Source organism: Penaeus vannamei, chromosome 26 (assembly GCF_042767895.1).
Source record: "Penaeus vannamei isolate JL-2024 chromosome 26, ASM4276789v1, whole genome shotgun sequence".
Classification (NCBI taxonomy): domain Eukaryota; kingdom Metazoa; phylum Arthropoda; class Malacostraca; order Decapoda; family Penaeidae; genus Penaeus; species Penaeus vannamei.
In genome coordinates, this window is record NC_091574.1 from 2,551,962 (window position 1) to 2,575,082 (window position 23,121).

General features: G+C 42.2%; 2 protein-coding genes across 2 annotated transcripts in view; both read right to left on the reverse strand.

Moving 5' to 3' along the window:
• The window catches only part of LOC113817793 (serine-rich adhesin for platelets), a 158,759-nt gene that overhangs the window by 87,992 nt on the left and 47,646 nt on the right, over positions 1 to 23,121 (reverse strand). The gene's annotated exons all lie outside the window — the stretch shown is intronic.
• On the reverse strand, positions 135 to 21,330 carry LOC138866513 (pneumococcal serine-rich repeat protein-like). Its single transcript, XM_070139574.1, has 27 exons — positions 21,256 to 21,330; positions 21,117 to 21,172; positions 19,936 to 20,422; positions 19,833 to 19,840; positions 19,216 to 19,801; positions 19,098 to 19,132; positions 18,466 to 19,051; positions 18,348 to 18,382; positions 17,986 to 18,301; positions 17,898 to 17,950; positions 17,337 to 17,761; positions 17,236 to 17,242; positions 16,306 to 17,152; positions 15,957 to 15,976; positions 15,276 to 15,712; positions 15,235 to 15,241; positions 13,765 to 14,935; positions 13,408 to 13,488; positions 13,236 to 13,240; positions 12,355 to 13,150; positions 12,204 to 12,241; positions 3,058 to 12,070; positions 2,868 to 2,953; positions 1,728 to 2,563; positions 1,270 to 1,401; positions 439 to 516; positions 135 to 304 (listed from the first exon to the last, which is right to left on the reverse strand). Exons 1-27 carry the CDS (start codon positions 21,328 to 21,330, stop codon positions 135 to 137), a joined length of 16,386 nt encoding a protein of 5,461 aa, XP_069995675.1.

A 23,121-nucleotide genomic window follows, 5' to 3' on the forward strand; every position in this document is an offset into this window, starting at 1 on the left:
CACCGAACACTAGGCCTACAAGTATTTTCGTGGCTTCGTTTGGTCTGCAGGTAATGTCTTATCACTCAGCAGTAGCTGCCCCAACATTTTGTTCATCTGTGTGTGGACAGTTGACATGATATTATTTAATGGTATCACATGCCCAAGAAAATCTGTATGCCCTTGAGCAATAGCTGGTATTTGGCTGGTGTAGAGTTTGATAAATTGGAAGACAAACCAAATTGTTGGTAGTTATGGTTTTGACAGTTGATGATGATGATAGAAATGACATTGATGGTGACAGCAGTGGATGGCATACGTCTGCCTGGGAGGATAAATGAATTGGTCAAATCATTTTTTTTTTTCAATTATGGCTCATATCTAAGCAACCATGTGAGGATAAAAAATGGATTGGTCAAATGAATTTTAAATAATGGACCCATATCGAAGTGAAATCACTAAGCATGCCTACTAAGCTTTGGCATGGCTTGTTTCTTGTTTGCCCTACCTTAAGAGCTGATGCCAACACTCCCTGATCTGACAAGGAATAAACTGGATATAAAACCCAAGACCGGGGGCAGTATTTACGAAAACTCTATGACTATGACGTGCTGCTGCTACATCTCAAAGTTGAGGCTAATAAAACAAACAATTACATCGGCGTAGACTGTGAAGATAACTAATCACAATAATATGTTCAAACTGTGTTTTCGAATAGAAAATTACTATAAACATATAAGCGGATCAATCAATGGTTGACAATAAATCAAATGGGCCTCCCAAGTCTACTTCAAATTACTGGTGTGATTATCGACATATATCTTTAGCTCCACATGAAAAATGTCTTTGACAGGTGTCTTTAAAAATAAACGTTAATCTAGTCGTTTTTTATTTTCATTTTCTCTTCTTCTACTCTCTCTCTCTCTCTCTCTCTCTCTCTCTCTCTCTCTCTCTCTCTCTCTCTCTCTCTCTCTCTCTCTCTCTCTCTCTCTCTCTCTCTTGCATGCATAATGTATTTTAAACATATACTGTACTGTGTGTGTGCGTGCGTGCGTGTGTGTGTGTGTGTGTGTGTGTGTGTGTGTGTGTGTGTGTGTGTGTGTGTGTGTGTGTGTGTGTGTGTGTGTGTGTGTGTGTGTGTGTGTGTGTGTGTATTTGTGTGTGTGTGTGTGTATATATATATATATATATATATATATATATATATATATATATATATATATATATATATATATATATTCTGTATGAAACATTAGTATGTAAAAAAAAAATAGTACACCATAAACTTACATAAACTAGATACCAAACTACTTGACTCAGAACTGGTAGTTGAGCTGCTACAGCCTGGGTTACTAGACCTGCTAGAGCTTGATTTAATATAACTTGAGCTACTTGAACTGAAAGAAGTTGGACTACTGGAGCCTGTGGACAAATGTAATAAATAGCTACCATGCTAATACAACACCATATGCAGTAAATGTTTCCAGTCACAATTTAACACTTATTGCCTTTCTTTTTCCTTTGGATGTGATTTTAATTTAAAGATGAGACAGGTTCTAAGTATTTGTAATGTTTATTCAACACTTTCAGAACATAAAGTACGTATTCCAGGTGTAATATTAGTCATAATAAAATTTATTGTGGCAGTAGGGGGAAACGCAAAGATGACAGAATTAGAATAATGACTATGGTAATAGTACTGTAATAATATGTATAATATATGAATAAAGTCGTAGTAAAGAACTTACTTGGACTTGAGATACTTAAACTTGGGTCTATAGAAAATCTTATACTTGGACTTAAACTAGAACTTGGAAGGCTTGAGTTTGGTTTGTTTAAACTTGAACTGCTGCTTGGGACATTGGGTTTCGGGCTGCTTAGACTAAGGATGCTTGAATATGAAATGCTAGATCTCAACTTACTTGGAATTAAGCTGCTAAAACTGATATTAGAGTTTAGGCTCACAGAAGATGAAATACTTGAACTTAGGATGATAGAACTTGAACTGTTAAGTATTGCATTGCTAAGACTCTCACTTGAGATTGAGCTTTTAGAAAGTGAAATATCTGGTCTCAAACTACTTGGAATAGAACTGGTGTTGTTTAGACTTGAACTAGAATGTGAGATGGTTGGTCCTAAACTAATAGCAATTGAACTGCATGAAAAGCTCAAGCTTGGGATACTGACACTTGAACTGCTCAAGCTTGGGATGCTGACACTTGAACTGGCCAAGTTTGGGATGCTGACACTTGAACTGCTCAAGCTTGGGATGCTGACACTTAAACTGCTCAATTTTAAGATGCTACAACTTGAACTACTGAAGCTTGGGATACTGACACTTGAACTGCTCAAGCTTGGGATGCTGACACTTGAACTGCTCAAGCTTGAGATACTGACACTTGAACTGGTCAAGTTTGGGATGCTGACACTTGAACTGCTCAAGCTTGGGATGCTGACACTTGAACTGCTCAATTTTAAGATGCTACAACTTGAACTACTGAAGCTTGGGATACTGACACTTGAACTGCTCAAGTTTGGGATGCTGACACTTGAACTGCTCAAGCTTGGGATGCTGACACTTGAACTACTCAAACTTGAGATGCTAACACTTGAACTGTTCAAGCTTGGGATGCTGACACTTGAACTACTCAAGCTTGGGATGCTGACACTTAAACTGCTCAAGCTTGGGATGCTGACACTTGAACTACTCAAGCTTGGGATGCTGACACTTAAACTGCTCAAGCTTGGGATGCTGACACTTGAACTACTCAAGCTTGGGATGCTGACACTTAAACTGCTCAAGCTTGGGATGCTGACACTTAAACTACTCAAGCTTGGGATGCTGACACTTAAACTGCTCAATTTTAAGATGCTACAACTTGAACTACTGAAGCTTGGGATACTGACACTTGAACTGCTCAAGTTTGGGATGCTGACACTTGAACTGCTCAAGCTTGGGATGCTGACACTTGAACTACTCAAACTTGAGATGCTAACACTTGAACTGTTCAAGCTTGGGATGCTGACACTTGAACTACTCAAGCTTGGGATGCTGACACTTAAACTGCTCAAGCTTGGGATGCTGACACTTGAACTACTCAAGCTTGGGATGCTGACACTTAAACTGCTCAAGCTTGGGATGCTGACACTTGGACTACTCAAACTTGAGATGCTAACACTTGAAGTACTCAAGCTTGGGATACTGACACTTGAACTGCTTGGGATACTAATGCTTGAACTATTTAAGCTTGGGATGATAACACTTGAACTACTCAAGCTTGGGATGCTGACAGTTAAACTGCTCAATTTTGGGATGCTGACACTTGAACTACTCAAGCTTGGGATGCTGACACTTGAATTAATCAAACTTGGGATGCTAATGCTTGAACTACTCAAGCTTGGGATGCTGACACTTGAACTACTCAAGCTTGGGATGCTGACACTTGAACTGCTTGGGATACTAATGCTTGAACTATTTAAGCTTGGGATGATAACACTTGAATTACTCAAGCTTGGGATGCTGACACTTGAACTACTCAAGCTTGGGATGCTGACACTTGAACTGCTTGGGATACTAATGCTTGAACTATTTAAGCTTGGGATGATAACACTTGAACTACTCAAGCTTGGGATGCTGACACTTGAACTACTCAAGCTTGGGATGCTGACACTTGAACTGCTTCGGATACTAATGCTTGAACTATTTAAGCTTAGGATGATAACACTTGAACTACTCAAGCTTGGGATGATAACACTTGAACTACTCAAGCTTGGGATGCTGACACTTGAACTACTCAAGCTTGGGATGCTGACACTTGAACTGCTTGGGATACTAATGCTTGAACTATTTAAGCTTGGGATGATAACACTTGAACTACTCAAGTTTGGGATGCTGACACTAGAACTACTCAAGCTTGGGATGCTGACACTTGAACTGCTTCGGATACTAATGTTTGAACTATTTAAGCTTGGGATGATAACACTTGAACTACTCAAGCTTGGGATGCTGACACTTAAACTGCTCAAGTTTGGGATGCTGACATTTGAACTACTCAAGCTTGGGATGCTGACGCTTGAACTACTCAAGTGTGGGATGCTAACACTTGAACTGCTCAAGCTTGGGATACTAACACTTGAAGTACTCAAGCTTGAGATGCTGACACTTGAACTACTCAAGCTTGGGATGCTGACACTTGAATTAATCAAACTTGGGATGCTAATGCTTGAACTACTCAAGCTTGGGATGCTGACACTTAAACTACTCAAGCTCGGGATGCTGACACTTGAACTGCTTGGGATACTAATGCTTGAGCTATTTAAGCTTGGGATGATAACACTTGAACTACTCAAGCTTGGGATGCTGACACTTGAACTGCTCAAGTTTGGGATGCTGACACTTGAACTACTCAAGCTTGGGATGCTGACGCTTGAACTACTCAAGCGTGGGATGCTAACACTTGAACTGCTCAAGCTTGGGATACTAACACTTGAAGTACTCAAGCTTGAGATGCTGACACTTGAACTACTCAAGCTTGGGATGCTGACACTTGAATTAATCAAACTTGGGATGCTAATGCTTGAACTACTCAAGCTTGGGATGCTGACACTTAAACTACTCAAGCTCGGGATGCTGACACTTGAACTGCTTGGGATACTAATGCTTGAGCTATTTAAGCTTGGGATGATAACACTTGAACTACTCAAGCTTGGGATGCTGACACTTGAACTGCTCAAGTTTGGGATGCTGACACTTGAACTACTCAAGCTTGGGATGCTGACACTTGAACTACTCAAGCTTGGGATGCTGACACTTGAACTGCTTGGGATACTAATGCTTGAACTATTTAACCTTGGGATGATAACACTTGAACTGCTCAAACTTGGGATACTGACAAATGAACTACTAAAACTTGGGATGCTAACACTTGAACTGCTCAAGCTTGGGATACTGACACTTAAACTTCTCGAGATTGGGATGCCAATATCTGAACTATTTAAGCTTGAGATGCTAACACTTGAACTGCTCAAACTTGGAATACTGATACTTGAACTGCTGAAACTTAGTATGCTAATACTTGAACTGCTCAAGCTTGGGATACTGACACTTGAACTTCTCGAGATTGGGAGGCCAATATTTGAACTATTTAAGCTTGGGATGCTAACACTTGAACTGCTCAAGCTTGGGATACTGACACTTGAACTGCTGAAGCTTAGTATGCTAATACTTGAACTGCTCAAGCTTGGGCTACTGACAAATGAGCTACTCAAACATGGGATGTTGACACTTGAAATGCTGAAGCTTGGGATACTGACACTTAAACTTCTCGAGATTGGGATGCCAATATTTGAACTATTTAAGCTTGGGATGCTAATACTTGAACTGCTGAAGCTTGGGATGCTAACACTTGAACTGCTCAAGCTTGGGATACTGACACTTAAACTTCTCGAGATTGGGATGCCAATATTTGAACTATTTAAGCTTGAGATGCTAATACTTGAACTGCTCAAGCTTTGGATACTGACACTTGAACTTTTCGAGATAGGGATGCCAATATGTGAACTATTTAAGCTTGGGATGCTAATACTTGAACTGCTCAAGCTTGGGATACTGACAAATGAACTACTAAAACTTGGGATGCTAACACTTGAACTGCTCAAGCTTGGGATACTGACACTTGAACTTCTCGAGATTGGGATGCCAATATTTGAACTATTTAAGCTTGGGATGCTAATACTTGAACTGCTCAAGCTTGGGATACTGACACTTAAACTTCTCGAGATTGGGATGCCAATATTTGAACTATTTAAGCTTGGGATGCTAACACTTGAACTGCTGAAGCTTGGGATGCTAATACTTGAACTGCTCAAGCTTGGGATACTGACACTTGAACTTCTCGAGATTGGGAGGCCAATATTTGAACTATTTAAGCTTGGGATGCTAACGCTTGAACTGCTCAAACTTGGGATGCTGACACTTGAACTGCTGAAGCTTAGTATGCTAATACTTGAACTGCTCAAGCTTGGGCTACTGACAAATGAGCTACTCAAACATGGGATGTTGACACTAGAACTGCTGAAGCTTGGGATACTGACACTTAAACTTCTCGAGATTGGGATGCCAATATTTGAACTATTTAAGCTTGGAATGCTAACACTTGAACTGCTCAAGCTTGGGATACTGACACTTAAACTTCTCGAGGTCGGGATGCCAATATTTGAACTATTTAAGCTTGGGATGCTAATACTTGAACTGCTCAAACTTGGGATACTGACAAATGAACTACTCAAACTTGGGATGCTAACACTTGAACTGCTCAAGCTTGGGATACTGACACTTAAACTTCTCGAGATTGGAATGCCAATATTTGAACTATTTAAGCTTGAGATGCTAACACTTGAACTGCTCAAACTTGGGATACTGACAAATGAACTACTCAAACTTGGGATGCTAACACTTGAACTGCTCAAGCTTGGGATACTGACACTTAAACTTCTCGAGATTGGAATGCCAATATTTGAACTATTTAAGCTTGGGATGCTAATACTTGAACTGCTCAAACTTGGGATACTGACAAATGAACTACTCAAACTTGGGATGCTAACACTTGAACTGCTCAAGCTTGGGATACTGACACTTGAACTTTTCGAGATTGGGATGCCAATATTTGAACTATTTAAGCTTGGGATGCTAATACTTGAACTGCTCAAGCTTGGGATACTGACACTTGAACTTCTTGAGATTGGGATGCCAATATTTGAACTATTTAAGCTTCGGATGCTAATACTTGAACTGCTCAAGCTTGGGATACTGACACTTAAACTTCTTGAGATTGGGATGCCAATATTTGAACTATTTAAGCTTCGGATGCTAATACTTGAACTGCTCAAACTTGTGATACTGACAAATGAACTGCTCAAGCTTGAGGTACTGACACTTAAACTTCTCGAGATTGGAATGCCAATGTTTGAACTATTTAAGCTCGAGATGCTAACACTTGAACTACTGAAGCTTTGGATACTGACAAAAGAACTACTCAAACTTGGGATGCTAATACTTGAACTGCTCAGGCTTGGGATACTGACACTTAAACTTCTCGAGATTGGGACGCCAATATTTGAACTATTTAAGCTTGGGATGCTAACACTTGAACTGCTCAAGCTTGGGATACTGACAAGTGAACTACTCAAACTTGGGATGCTAATACTTGAACTGCTCAAGCTTGGGATACTGACACTTGAACTCCTTAAGATTGGGATGCTGACACTTGAACTATTTAAGCTTGCCATGATAACACTTGAACTGCTGAAGCTTTGGATGCTGACACTTGAACTGCTGAAGCTTGGGATGCTAACACTTGAACTGTTCGAGCTTGGGATACTGACACTTGAACTATTGAAGCTTTGGATGCTGACACTTGAGCTGCTCAAGCTTGGGATACTGACACTTGAGCTATTGAAGCTTTCGATGCTCATACTTGAACTGCTCAAGCTTGGGATACTGACACTTGAACTCCTCAAGATTGGAATGCCAAAACTTGAACTATCTAAGCTTGGGATGATAACACTTAAACTGCTTGAACTTGAGATACTGACAAATGAACTACTCAAACTTGGGAAGCTAACACTTAAACTGCTCAAGCTTGGGATGCTAATACTTGAACTGCTTAAGCTTGGGATATTGGCAAATGAACTACTCAAACTTGGGATGCTGACACTTGAGCTGCTCAAACTTGGGATACTGACACTTGAACGATTGAAGCTTGGGATGCTGATACTTGAACTGCTCAAGCTTGGGATGCTAATACTTGAACTACTTAAGCTTGGGATTCTAACACTTGAACTACTCAAGCTTGGGATGCTAACACTTGAACTTCTCAAGCTTCGAATGCTAACACTTGAACTACTCAAGCTTGGGATGTTGACACTTGAACTATTTAAGCTTGGGATACTGATGCTTGAATTGCTCAAGCTTGGGATAATAACACTTGAACTGCTCAAGCTTGGGATGCCAACACTTGAACTACTCAAGCTTGGGAAACTGACACTTGAACTGCTCAAGCTTGGGATGGTAACACTTGAACTATTTAAGATTGGGATGCTAATACTTGAACTATTTAAGCTTGGAATACCAACACTTGAACTACTCAAGCTTGGGATGCTGATAATTGAACTATTTAAGCTTGGGATACCAACACTTGATCTGCTCAAGCTTGGGATGGCAAAACTTGAAGTACTCAAGCTTGGAATACTGACACTTGAACTACTCAATCTTGGAATGCTATCACTTGAACTACTCAAGCTTGGGAAGTTGACACTTGAACTGCTCAAGCTTGGGATGGTAACACTTGAACTGCTCAAGCTTTGGATGCTAATACTTGAACTGCTCAAGCTTAGGAAACTGACACTTGAACTATTTAAGATTGGGATGCTAATACTTGACCTACTCAGGCTTGGGATGCCAACACTTGAACTACCCAAGCTTGGGATGCCAACACTTGAACTACTCAAGCTAGGGATACTGACACTTGAAATGCTCAAGCTTGGGATGCTTACAATTGAACTATTTAAGCTTGGGATACTGACACTTGAACTATTTAAGCTTGGGATGATAATACTTGAACTACTCAAGCTTGGGATACTGACACTTGAACTACCCAAGCTTGGGATGTCAATACTTGAACTACTCAAGCTTGGGATACTGACACTTGAACTGCTCAAGCTTGGGATGCTTACAATTGAACTATTTAAGCTTGGGAGGCTGACACTTGAACTGTTCACACTTGGAATGCTAACACTTGAACTACTGAAGCTTGGAATGCTAACACTTGAGCTACTAAAACTTGAAATAATAGAAACTGAAACACCCAAACTTGGGCTGCCAAGACTTGAACTATTTACAGACTTAAAAAGACTTGAGCTGTTCATACTCAGGGCACTTGGACTAGAAATGCTTAGCATCAAGCTGCTTGAACTTTGATTTGAACCTAGACTCAGTGAAAATGAGAGGAGACTTGAACTACTCAAACTTGGAATGCTAACACCTGAACTACTCAAGCTTAGGATACTGACACTTGAAACGCTCAAGCTTGGGATACTAACACTTGAACTGTTTAAGCTTGAGATGCTAACACGTGAACTGTTCAAGCTTTTGATGCTAATACTTGAACTGCTCAAGCTTGAGATACTGACACTTGAACTACTTAATCTTGGAATGCTATCACTTGAACTACTCAAGCTTGGGAAACTGACACTTGAACTGCTCAAGCTTGGGATGGTAACACTTGAACTATTTAAGCTTGGGATACTAACACTTGAACTATTTAAGCTTGGGATACTGACACTTGAACTGCTCAAACTTGGGATGCTAACACTTGAACTACTCAGGCTTGGAATGCTAATGCTTGAACTACTCAAGTTTGGGATACTGACACTTAAACTGCTCAAGCTTGGGAAGGTAACGCTTGAACTCTTTAAGCTTGGGATGCTAACACTTGAACTATTTAAGCTTGGGATGCTGATAATTGAACTATTTAAGCTTGGGATACTGATACTTGAACTGCTCACACTTGGGATGCTGATAATTGAACTATTTAAGCTTGGGATGATAATACTTGAACTGCTCAAGCTTAGGATGCTAACACTTGAACTATTTAAGATTGGGACGATAACACTTGAACTATTTAAGCCTGGGATCCTCACACTTGAACTGCTCAAGCTTGAGATACTGACACTTGAACTATTTAAGATTGGGATGCTAATGCTTGAACTGCTCAAGCTTGGGATGGCAACACTTGAATTGCTCAAGCTTAAGATACTGACACTTGAACTATTTAAGATTGGGATGCTAACGCTTGAACTGCTCAGGCTTAGGATGCCAACACTTGAACTACTCAAGCTTGGGATACTGACACTTGAACTGCTCAAGCTTAGGATGCCAACACTTGAACTACTCAAGCTTGGAATGCTAACACTTGAGCTACTAAAACTTGAAATAATAGAAACTGAAACACCCAAACTTGGGCTGCCAAGACTTGAACTATTTACAGACTTAAAAAGACTTGAGCTGTTCATACTCAGGGCACTTGGACTAGAAGTGCTTAGCATAAAGCTGCTTGAACTTTGATTTGAGCCTAGACTCAGTGAAAATGAGAGGAGACTTGAACTACTCAAGCTTGGGAAGCTGATAATTGAACTATTTAAGCTTGGGATGATAATACTTGAACTACTCAAGCTTAGGATGCTAACACTTGAACTATTTAAGCTTGGAACGCTAACACCTGAACTACTCAAGCTACGGATACTGACACTCGAAATGATCAAGCTTGGGATACTGACACTTGAACTGCTAAAGCTTGGGTTGGTAACACTTGAACTGTATAAGCTTGGGATGCTAACACTTGAACTACTCAAGCTTGCGATACCAACAATTGAACTGCTCAAGCTTGGGATGCTGACACTTGAACTACTCAAGCTTGGGATTCTAACACTTGAACTGTTCATGCTTGGAATGCTAACACTTGAACTGTTCACACTTGGGATGCTAAAACTTGAACTACTTAAGCTTGGGATGCTAACACTTGAACTGTTCACACTTGGGATGCTGACACTTGAACTGTTCAAGCTTGGGATGCTAACACTTGAACTACTTAAGCTTGGAATGCTAACACTTAAACTGTTCGCACTTGGGATGCTGATATTTGAAGTGCTTAAGCTTGAGATACTAAGACTTGAACTACTGAAGCTTGGGATGCTGACACTTGAACTGTTCATACTTGGAATGCTAACACTTGAACTACTTAAGCTTGGAATGCTGACACTTGAACTACTCCTGCTTGGAATGTTAACACTTGAACTACTCAAGCTTGGGATGCTAACACTTGATCTGTTCATGCTCAAAATGCTGACACTTGAACTACTCAAGCTTGGGATACTAAAACTTGAACTGTTCACACTTGGGATGCTGATATTTGAAGGGCTTAAGCTTGAGATACTAAGACTTGAACTACTGAAGCTTGGGATGCTGACACTTGAACTGTTCATACTTGGAATGCTAACACTTGAACTACTTAAGCTTGGAATGCTGACACTTGAACTACTCCCGCTTGGAATGTTAACACTTGAACTACTCAAGCTTGGGATGCTAACACTTGAACTGTTCACGCTCAAAATGCTGACACTTGAACTACTCAAGCTTGGGATACTAACACTTGAACTGTTCATGCTCAGAATATTGTCACTTGAACTACTCAAGCTTGGGATGCTGACACTTGAACTACTGAAGCTTGGGATGCTGACACTTGAAGTACTCAAGCTTGGAATGCTAACACTTGAACTGTTCATGCTCAGAATATTGTCACTTGAACTACTCAAGCTTGGGATGCGAACACTTGAACTCTTCCCACTCAGAATACTGACACTTGAACTATTTAAGCTTGTGATACTAACACTTGAACTACCCAAGCTTGGGATGCCGACACTTGAACTACTCAAGCTAGGGATACTAAAACTTGAACTACTCCTGCTTGGGATGCTGACACTAGAACTACTCAAGCTTTGAATGCTAACACTTGAACTACTTAAGCTTGGAATGCTGACACTTGAACTACTCAAGCGTGGAATGCTAACACTTGAATTGTTCACACTTGGGAAGCTAACACTTGAAGTACTCATGCTTGGGATGCTAACACTTGAACTACTCAAGCTTGAAATGCTAACACTTGAACTGTTCACACTTGAGATGCTGACACTTGAACTACTCAAGCTTGGAATGCTAACACTTGAACTACTCAAGCTTGGGATGCTAACACTTGAACTACTCAAGCTTGAAATGCTAACACTTGAACTGTTCACACTTGAGATGCTGACACTTGAACTACTCAAGCTTGGGATGCTAACACTTAAACTATTCACACTTGGGAGGCTGACACGTGAACTACTGAAGCTTGGGATATTAACACTTGAACTACTCAAGCTTGGGATGCTAACGCCTGTACTGTTCACGCTCGGAATGCTGACACTCGAACTACTCAAGCTTGGGATGCTGACACTTGAACTACTCAAGCTTGGAATGCTGACACTTGAACTACTCAAGCTTGGAATGCTAACACTTGAACTACTCAAGCTTGGGATGCTAACACTTGAACTACTCAAGCTTGGGATGCTAACACTTGAACTACTCAAGCTTGGGATGCTAACACTTGAACTACTCAGGCTTGGGATGCTACCACTTGAAATACTCAAGCTTGGGATGCTGACACTTGAACTACTCAAGCTTGGGATGCTAACACTTGAACTGTTCAAGCTTGGGATACTGACACTTGAACTACTGAAGCTTGGGATGCTAACACTTGAACTGTTCAAGCTTGGAATACTGACACTTGAACTACTGAAGCTTGGGATATTAACACTTGAACTACTCAAACTTGGGATGCTAACACTTGTACTGTTCACGCTCGGAATGCTGACACTCGAACTACTCAAGCTTCGGATGCTGACACTTAAACTACTCAAGCTTGGGATACTAATACTTGAACTGTTCAAGCTTGGGATACTAACACTTGAACTACTCAAGCTTGGAATGCTAACACTTGAACTGTTCACACTTGGGATGCTGACACTTGAACTACTCAAGCTTGGGATGCTAACACTTGAACTAATAAAGCTTGGGATGCTAACACTTGAACTGTTCACACTTATCATGATGACACTTGAACTACTCAAGCTTGGGATGCTAACACTTGAACTGCTCAACCTTGGGATGCTGACACTTGAGCTACTCAAGCTTGGGATACTAACACTTGAAATACTCAAGCTTGGGATGCTAACACTTGTACTGTTCATGCTCGGAATGCTGACACTCGAACTACTCAAGCTTCGGATGCTGACACTTGAACTGTTCAAACTTGGGATACTGACACTTGAACTACTTAAGCTTTGGATGCTAACACTTGAACTGTTCACGCTCGGAATGCTGACACTTGAACTGTTCAAGCTTGGGATACTAACACTTGAAATACTCAAGCTTGGGATGCTAAGACTTGAACTGTTAAAACTTGGGATGCTGACACTTGAACTACTGAAGCTTGGAATGCTAACACTTGAGCTACTCAAGCTTAGGATGCTAACACTTGAACTACTGAAGCTTGGGATGCTAACACTTGAAGTACTCAAGCTTGAGATGCTGACACTTGAAATACTCAAGCTTGGGATGCTAACACTTGAGCTGTTCACGCTCGGAATGCTGACACTTGAACTACTCAAGCTTGGGATGCTGACACTTGAACTACTCAAGCTTGGGATGCTGACACTTGAACTACTTAAGCTTGGGATGCTAACACTTGAGCTGTTCACGCTCGGAATGCTGACACTTGAACTACTCAAGCTTGGGATGCTGACACTTGAACTACTCAAGCTTGGGATGCTGACACTTGAACTACTCAAGCTTGGGATGCTAACACTTGAGCTGTTCACGCTCGGAATGCTGACACTTGAACTACTCAAGCTTGGGATGCTAACACTTGAATTACTCAAGCTTGGGATGCTAACACTTGAACTACGCAAGCTTGGGATGCTGACACTTGAACTACTCCCGCTTGGAACGTTAACACTTGAACTACTTAAGCTTAGGATGCTACCACTTGAAATACTCAAGCTTGGGATGCTGACACTTGAACTACTCCCGCTTGGAATGTTAACACTCGAACTACTTAAGCTTGGGATGCTAACACTTGAATTACTCAAGCTTGGGATGCTAACACTTGAGCTGTTCACGCTCGGAATGCTGACACTTGAACTACTCAAGCTTGGGATTCTGACACTTGAACTGTTCACGCTCGGAATGCTGACACTTGAACTATTTAAGCTTGGGATACCAACACTTGAACTACTTAAGCTTGAGATGCTAACACTTGAACTGTTCAAGCTTGGGATGCTGACACTTAAACTACTCAAGCTTGGGATGCTGACACTTGAACTACTCAAGCTTGGGATGCTGACACTTGAACTGTTCACGCTCGGAATGCTAACACTTGAGCTACTCAAGCTTGGGATGCTAACACTTAAACTCCTCAAGCTTGGGATGCTGGCACTTGAACTACTTAAGCTTGGGATACTCACACTTGAACTACTGAAACTTGGAATACTAACACTTAAACTGCTCAAGCTTGGGATGCTATCACTTGAACTGTTCACGCTCGGAATGCTGACACTTGAACTGTTCAAGCTTGGGATACTAACACTTGAACTACTCAAGCTTGGAATTCTAACACTTGAACTGTTTAAGCTTGGGATGCTGACACTTGAACTACTCAAGCTTGGAATGCTAACACTTGAGCTACTCAAGCTTGGAATGCTAACACTTAAACTGCTCAAGCTTGGGATGCTAACACTTGAACTGCTCAAGCTTGGGATGCTGACACTTGAACTACTTAAGCTTGGGATGCTGACACTTGAACTACTCAAGCTTGGGATGCTAACACTTGAACTACTCCCGCTTGGAATGTTAACACTTGAACTGCTCAGGCTTGGGATGCTAACACTTGAACTATTGAAGCTTGGGATGCTATCACTTGAACTGTTCACGCTCGGAATGCTGACACTTGAACTGTTCAAGCTTGGGATACTAACACTTGAACTACTCAAGCTTGGAATTCTAACACTTGAACTGTTTAAGCTTGGGATGCTGACACTTGAACTACTCAAGCTTGGAATGCTAACACTTGAGCTACTCAAGCTTGGAATGCTAACACTTAAACTGCTCAAGCTTGGGATGCTAACACTTGAACTGCTCAAGCTTGGGATGCTGACACTTGAACTACTTAAGCTTGGGATGCTGACACTTGAACTACTCAAGCTTGGGATGCTAACACTTGAACTACTCCCGCTTGGAATGTTAACACTTGAACTGCTCAGGCTTGGGATGCTAACACTTGAACTATTGAAGCTTGGGATGCTAACACTTAAATTGTTCAAGCTTGGGATGCTAACACTTGAACTGCTCAAGCTTGGGATGCTAACACTTGAACTGCTCAAGCTTGGGATGCTAACACTTGAACTGCTCAAGCTTGGGATGCTGACACTTGAACTGTTCAAGTTTGGGATGCTGACACTTGAACTACTCAAGCTTGGGATGCTGACACTGGAACTACTCAAGCTTGGGATGCTAACACTTAAACTGCTCAAGCTTGGGATACTAACACTTGAACTGCTCAAGCTTGGGATGCTAACACTTGAACTGCTCAAGCTTGGGATGCTAACACTTGAACTGTTCAAGCTTAGGATGCTGACACTTGAACTACATAAGCTTGGGATGCTGACACTTGAAGTACTTGATCTTGGAATGCTAACACTTGAACTACTCAAGCTTGAGATGCTAACACTTAAACTGCTCAAGCTTGGGATGCTAACACTTGAACTGTTCAAGCTTGGGATGCTGACACTTAAACTACTCAAGCTTGGGATGCTGACACTTGAACTACTCAAGCTAACACTTGAACTGTTCAAGCTTAGGATACTGACTCTTGAACTACTGAAGCTTGGGGTGCTAACACTTGAACTACTCAAGCTTGGGATGCTAACACTTGAAATACTCAAGCTTGGGATGCTAACACTTGAACTGTTCAAGATTGGGATGATGACACTTGAACTATTAAAGCTGGGGATACTGACACTTGAACTACTCAAGCTTGGAATTCTAACACTTGGAGTACTCAAGCTTGGGATGCTAAAACTTGAACTGTTCAAGCTTGGGATACTGACACTTGAACTAATGAAGCTTGGGATGCTAACACGTGAACTACTCAAGCTTGGGATGCTGCAACTTGAACTACTCAAGCTTGGGATGCTGACACTTGAACTACTCAAGCTTGGGATGCTGACACTTGAACTACTCAAGCTTGGGATGCTAACACTTAAACTGCTCAAGCTTTGGATGCTAACACTTGAACTGTTTAAGCTTGGGATGCTAACACTTGAATTACTTAAGCTTGGGATGCTGACACTTGAATTACTTAAGCTTGGGATGCTAACACTTGAACTGTTCAAGCTTGGGATGCTGATACTTGAACTACTCAAGCTTGGGATGCTGACACTTGAACTACTCAAGCTTGGGATGCTGACACTTGAACTACTCAAGCTTGGGATGCTGACACTTGAGCTGTTCACGCTCGGAATGCTGACACTTGAACTACTCAAGCTTGGGATGCTGACACTTGAACTACTCAAGCTTGGGATGCTAACACTTGAACTGTTCAAACTTGGGATACTGACACTTGAACTACTGAAGCTTGGGGTGCTAACACTTGAACTACTCAAGCTTGGAATGCTGACACTTGAACTGTTCAAGCTTGGGATGCTGACACTTGAACTACTCAAGCTTGGGATGCTAATACTTGAACTGTTCAAACTTGGGATACTGACACTTGAACTACTGAAGCTTGGGGTGCTAACACTTGAACTACTCAAGCTTGGGATGCTAACACTTGAACTGTTCACACTTGGGGTGCTGACACTTGAACTACTCAAGCTTGGGATGCTGACACTTGAACTGTTCACACTTGGGATGCCGACACTTGAATTACTGAAGCTTGGGAAGCTGACACTTGAAATACTCAAGCTTGGAATTTGAACACTTGAACTGTTCACACTTTGGATGCTAACACTTGAACTACTGAAGCTTGGGATGCTAACACTTGAACTACTGAGGCTTGGAATGCTAACACTTAAACTACTGAAGCTTGGAATGCTGACACTTGAACTGTTCAAGCTTGTAATTCTAACACTTGAACTGTTCACACTGGGGATGCTGACACTTGAACTACTGACGCTTGACATGCTAACACTTGAAGTACTCAAGCTTTGGAAGCTGACACTTGAAATACTCAAGCTTGGGATGTTAACACTTGAACTGTTCAAGCCTGGGATATTAACACTTGAACTACTCACGCTTGGAATTCTAACACTTGAACTGTTCACACTTGGGATGCTGACACTTGAACTACTCAAGCTTGGGATGCTGACACTTGAACTGTTCAAGCTTGGGATGCCGACACTTGAACTGCTAACACTTGAACTGTTCACACTTGGGATGCTGACACTTGAACTACTCAAGCTTGTGATGCTGACACTTGAACTGTTCAAGCTTGGGATGCCGACAATTGAACTGCTAACACTTGAACTGTTCACACTTGAGATGCTGACACTTGAATTACTCAAGCTTGGGATGCTGACACTTGAACTACTCAAGCTTGGGATGCTAACACTTGAACTGTTCAAGCTTGGGATGCTGACACTTGAACTACTGAAGCTTGGGATGCTAACACTTGAACTGTTCAAGCTTGGGATGCTGACACTTGAACTACTCAAGCTTGGAATGCTAACACTTGAACTACTCAAGCTTGGGATGCTGACACTTGAACTACTCAAGCTTGGAATGCTAACACTTGAAGTACTCATGCTTGGAATTCTAACACTTGAACTATTCACACTTGGGATGCTGACACTTGAACTACTCAAGCTTGTGATGCTGACAATTGAACTGTTCAAGCTTGGGATGCTAACACTTGAACTACTCCCACTTGGGATGCTGACACTTAAACTACTCCCGCTTGGGATGCTAACACTTGAACTACTCGAGCTTTGGATGCTAGCATTTGAACTACTCAAGCTTGGGATGCTGATACTTGAATTATTTAAGGTTGGGATGCTGACACTGGAACTACTCAAGCTTGGGATGCTAACACTTGAACTACTCAAGCTTGGGATGCTGACACTTAAACTACTCAAGCTTGGGATGCTGATACTTGAACTATTTAAGCTTGGGATGCTGACACTTGAACTACTCAAGCTTAGAATGCTGACACTTGAACTATTTAAGCTTGGGATACTGACACTTGAACTACTCAAGCTTGGGATGCTAACACTTGAAATGTTCAAGCTTGGGATGCTGACACTTGAAGTACTCAAGCTTGGGATGCTAATACTTGAAGTATTTAAGCTTGGTATGCTCACACTTGAACTACTGAAGCTTGGGATACTAACACTTAAACTGCTCAAGCTTGGGATGCTATCACTTGAACTGTTCACACTCGGAATGCTGACACTTGAACTGTTCAAGCTTGGGGTGCTAACACTTGAACTACTCAAGCTTGGGATGCTGACACTTGAACTACTTAAGCTTGGGATGCTAAAACTTGAACTGTTCAAGCTTGGGATGCTGATACTTGAATTACTTAAGCTTGGGATGCTAACACTTGAACTACTCAAGCTTGGGATGCTGACACTTGAACTACTGAAGCTTGGGATGCTAACACTTGAAGTATTCAAGCTTGGGAAGCTGACACTTGAAATACTCAAGCTTGGGATGCTAACACTTGAACTGTTCAAGCTTTGGATGCTGACACTTGAACTACTGAAGCTTGGGATGCTAACACTTGAACTGTTCAAGTTTGGAATGCTGACACTTGAACTGTTCAAGCTTGGGAAGCTGACACTTGAACTGCTCAAGCTTGGGATGCTGACACTTGAACTACTGAAGCTTGGGATGCTAACACTTGAAGTATTCAAGCTTGGGAAGCTGACACTTGAACTACTCAAGCTTGGGATGTTAACACTTGAAATGTTCAAACTTGGGATGCTGACACTTGAACTACTTAAGCTTGGGATGCTAACACTTGAACTGTTCAAGCTTGGGATGCTAACACTTGAACTACTCAAGCTTGGGATGCTGACACTTGAACTACTGAAGCTTGGGATGCTAACACTTGAAGTATTCAAGCTTGGTATGCTCACACTTGAACTACTCAAGCTTGGGATGTTAACACTTGAACTGTTCAAACTTGGGATGCTGACACTTGAACTACTTAAGCTTGGGATGCTAACACTTGAACTACTGAAGCTTGGGATGCTAACACTTGAAGTATTCAAGCTTGGGAAGCTGACACTTGAACTACTCAAGCTTGGGATGTTAACACTTGAACTGTTCAAACTTGGGATGCTGACACTTGAACTACTCAAGCTTGGGATGCTGACACTTGAACTACTGAAGCTTGGGATGCTAACACTTGAAGTATTCAAGCTTGGGAAGCTGACACTTGAAATACTCAAGCTTGGGATGCTAACACTTGAACTGTTCAAGCTTTGGATGCTGACACTTGAACTACTGAAGCTTGGGATGCTAACACTTGAACTGTTCAAGCTTGGAATGCTGACACTTGAACTGTTCAAGCTTGGGAAGCTGACACTTGAACTGCTCAAGCTTGGGATGCTGACACTTGAACTACTGAAGCTTGGGATGCTAACACTTGAAGTATTCAAGCTTGGGAAGCTGACACTTGAACTACTCAAGCTTGGGATGTTAACACTTGAAATGTTCAAACTTGGGATGCTGACACTTGAACTACTTAAGCTTGGGATGCTAACACTTGAACTGTTCAAGCTTGGGATGCTAACACTTGAACTACTCAAGCTTGGGATGCTGACACTTGAACTACTGAAGCTTGGGATGCTAACACTTGAAGTATTCAAGCTTGAGAAGCTGACACTTGAACTACTCAAGCTTGGGATGTTAACACTTGAACTGTTCAAACTTGGGATGCTGACACTTGAACTACTGAAGCTTGGGATGCTAACACTTGAAGTATTCAAGCTTGGGAAGCTGACACTTGAACTACTCAAGCTTGGGATGTTAACACTTGAACTGTTCAAACTTGGGATGCTGACACTTGAACTACTTAAGCTTGGGATGCTAACACTTGAACTACTGAAGCTTGGGATGCTAACACTTGAAGAATTCAAGCTTGGGAAGCTGACACTTGAACTACTCAAGCTTGGGATGTTAACACTTGAACTGTTCAAACTTGGGATGCTGACACTTGAACTACTGAAGCTTGGGATGCTAACACTTGAACTGTTCAAGCTTGGAATGCTGACACTTGAACTGTTCAAGCTTGGGAAGCTGACACTTGAACTGCTCAAGCTTGGGATGCTGACACTTGAACTACTGAAGCTTGGGATGCTAACACTTGAAGTATTCAAGCTTGGGAAGCTGACACTTGAACTACTCAAGCTTGGGATGTTAACACTTGAAATGTTCAAACTTGGGATGCTGACACTTGAACTACTTAAGCTTGGGATGCTAACACTTGAACTGTTCAAGCTTGGGATGCTAACACTTGAACTACTCAAGCTTGGGATGCTGACACTTGAACTACTGAAGCTTGGGATGCTAACACTTGAAGTATTCAAGCTTGAGAAGCTGACACTTGAACTACTCAAGCTTGGGATGTTAACACTTGAACTGTTCAAACTTGGGATGCTGACACTTGAACTACTTAAGCTTGGGATGCTAACACTTGAACTACTGAAGCTTGGGATGCTAACACTTGAAGAATTCAAGCTTGGGAAGCTGACACTTGAACTACTCAAGCTTGGGATGTTAACACTTGAACTGTTCAAACTTGGGATGCTGACACTTGAACTACTTAAGCTTGGGATGCTAACACTTGAACTGTTCAAGCTTGGGATGCTAACACTTAAACTACTCAAGCTTGGGAAGCTGACACTTGAACTACTCAAGCTTGGGATGCTGACACTTGAACTACTTAAGCTTGGGATGCTATAACTTGAACTGTTCAAGCTTGGGATGCTGACACTTGAACTACTCAAGCTTGGAATGCTAACACTTGAACTACTCAAGCTTGGGATGCTGACACTTGAACTACTCAAGCTTGGGATGCTAACACTTGAGCTGTTCACGCTCGGAATGCTGACACTTGAACTACTCAAGCTTGGGATGCTGACACTTGAACTACTCAAGCTTGGGATGCTGACACTTGAACTACTCAAGCTTGGGATGCTGACACTTGAACTACTCAAGCTTGGGATGCTAACACTTGAGCTGTTCACGCTCGGAATGCTGACACTTGAACTACTGAAGCTTGGGATGCTAACACTTGAGCTGTTCATGCTCGGAATGCTGACACTTGAACTACTTAAGCTTAGGATGCTAACACTTGAGCTGTTCACGCTCGGAATGCTGACACTTGAACTACTCAAGCTTGGGATGCTAACACTTGAGCTGTTCACGCTCGGAATGCTGACACTTGAACTACTCAAGCTTGGGATGCTAACACTTGAACTACTCAAGCTTGGGATGCTGACACTTGAGCTGTTCATGCTCGGAATGCTGACACTTGAACTACTCAAGCTTGGGATGCTAACACTTGAGCTGTTCACGCTCGGAATGCTGACACTTGAACTACTCAAGCTTGGGATGCTGACACTTGAGCTGTTCACGCTCGGAATGCTGACACTTGAACTACTCAAGCTTGGGATGCTGACACTTGAGCTGTTCATGCTCGGAATGCTGACACTTGAACTACTCAAGCTTGGGATGCTGACACTTGAGCTGTTCACGCTCGGAATGCTGACACTTGAACTACTCAAGCTTGGGATGCTGACACTTGAACTACTCAAGCTTGGGATGCTGACACTTGAGCTGTTCACGCTCGGAATGCTGACACTTGAACTACTCAAGCTTGGGATGCTGACACTTGAGCTGTTCACGCTCGGAATGCTGACACTTGAACTACTCAAGCTTGGGATGCTGACACTTGAGCTGTTCACGCTCGGAATGCTGACACTTGAACTACTCAAGCTTGGGATGCTGACACTTGAACTACTCAAGCTTGGGATGCTGACACTTGAACTACTCAAGCTTGGGATGCTGACACTTGAGCTGTTCAAGCTCGGAATGCTGACACTTGAACTACTCAAGCTTGGGATGCTGACACTTGAACTACTCAAGCTTGGGATGCTAACACTTGAGCTGTTGACGCTCGGAATGCTGACACTTGAACTACTGAAGCTTGGGATGCTGACACTTGAACTACTCAAGCTTGGGATGCTAACACTTGAGCTGTTCATGCTCGGAATGCTGACACTTGAACTACTGAAGCTTGGGATGCTGACACTTGAACTACTCAAGCTTGGGATGCTGACACTTGAGCTGTTCATGCTCGGAATGCTGACACTTGAACTACTGAAGCTTGGGATGCTAACACTTGAGCTGTTCACGCTCGGAATGCTGACACTTGAACTACTGAAGCTTGGGATGCTGACACTTGAACTACTCAAGCTTGGGATGCTAACACTTGAGCTGTTCACGCTCGGAATGCTGACACTTGAACTACTGAAGCTTGGGATGCTGACACTTGAACTACTCAAGCTTGGGATGCTAACACTTGAGCTGTTCATGCTCGGAATGCTGACACTTGAACTACTGAAGCTTGGGATGCTGACACTTGAACTACTCAAGCTTGGGATGCTAACACTTGAGCTGTTCACGCTCGGAATGCTGACACTTGAACTACTCAAGCTTGGGATGCTGACACTTGAGCTGTTCAAGCTCGGAATGCTGACACTTGAACTACTCAAGCTTGGGATGCTGACACTTGAACTACTCAAGCTTGGGATGCTAACACTTGAGCTGTTCATGCTCTGAATGCTGACACTTGAACTACTCAAGCTTGGGATGCTAACACTTGAGCTGTTCACGCTCGGAATGCTGACACTTGAACTACTGAAGCTTGGGATGCTAACACTTGAACTACTCAAGCTTGGGATGCTAACACTTGAACTACTCAAGCTTGGGATGCTAACACTTGAGCTGTTCACGCTCGGAATGCTGACACTTGAACTACTCAAGCTTGGGATGCTGACACTTGAGCTGTTCACGCTCGGAATGCTGACACTTGAACTACTCAAGCTTGGGATGCTGACACTTGAACTACTCAAGCTTGGGATGCTAACACTTGAACTGTTCAAGCTTGGGATGCTAACACTTGAACTGTTCAAGCTTGGGATGCTAACACTTGAACTACTCAAGCTTGGGATGCTGACACTTGAACTACTCAAGCTTGGGATGCTGACACTTGAACTACTCAAGCTTGGGATGCTAACACTTGAACTACTCAAGCTTGGGATGCTGACACTTGAGCTGTTCACGCTCGGAATGCTGACACTTGAACTACTCAAGCTTGGGATGCTAACACTTGAGCTGTTCACGCTCGGAATGCTGACACTTGAACTACTCAAGCTTGGGATGCTAACACTTGAACTACTCAAGCTTGGGATGCTGACACTTGA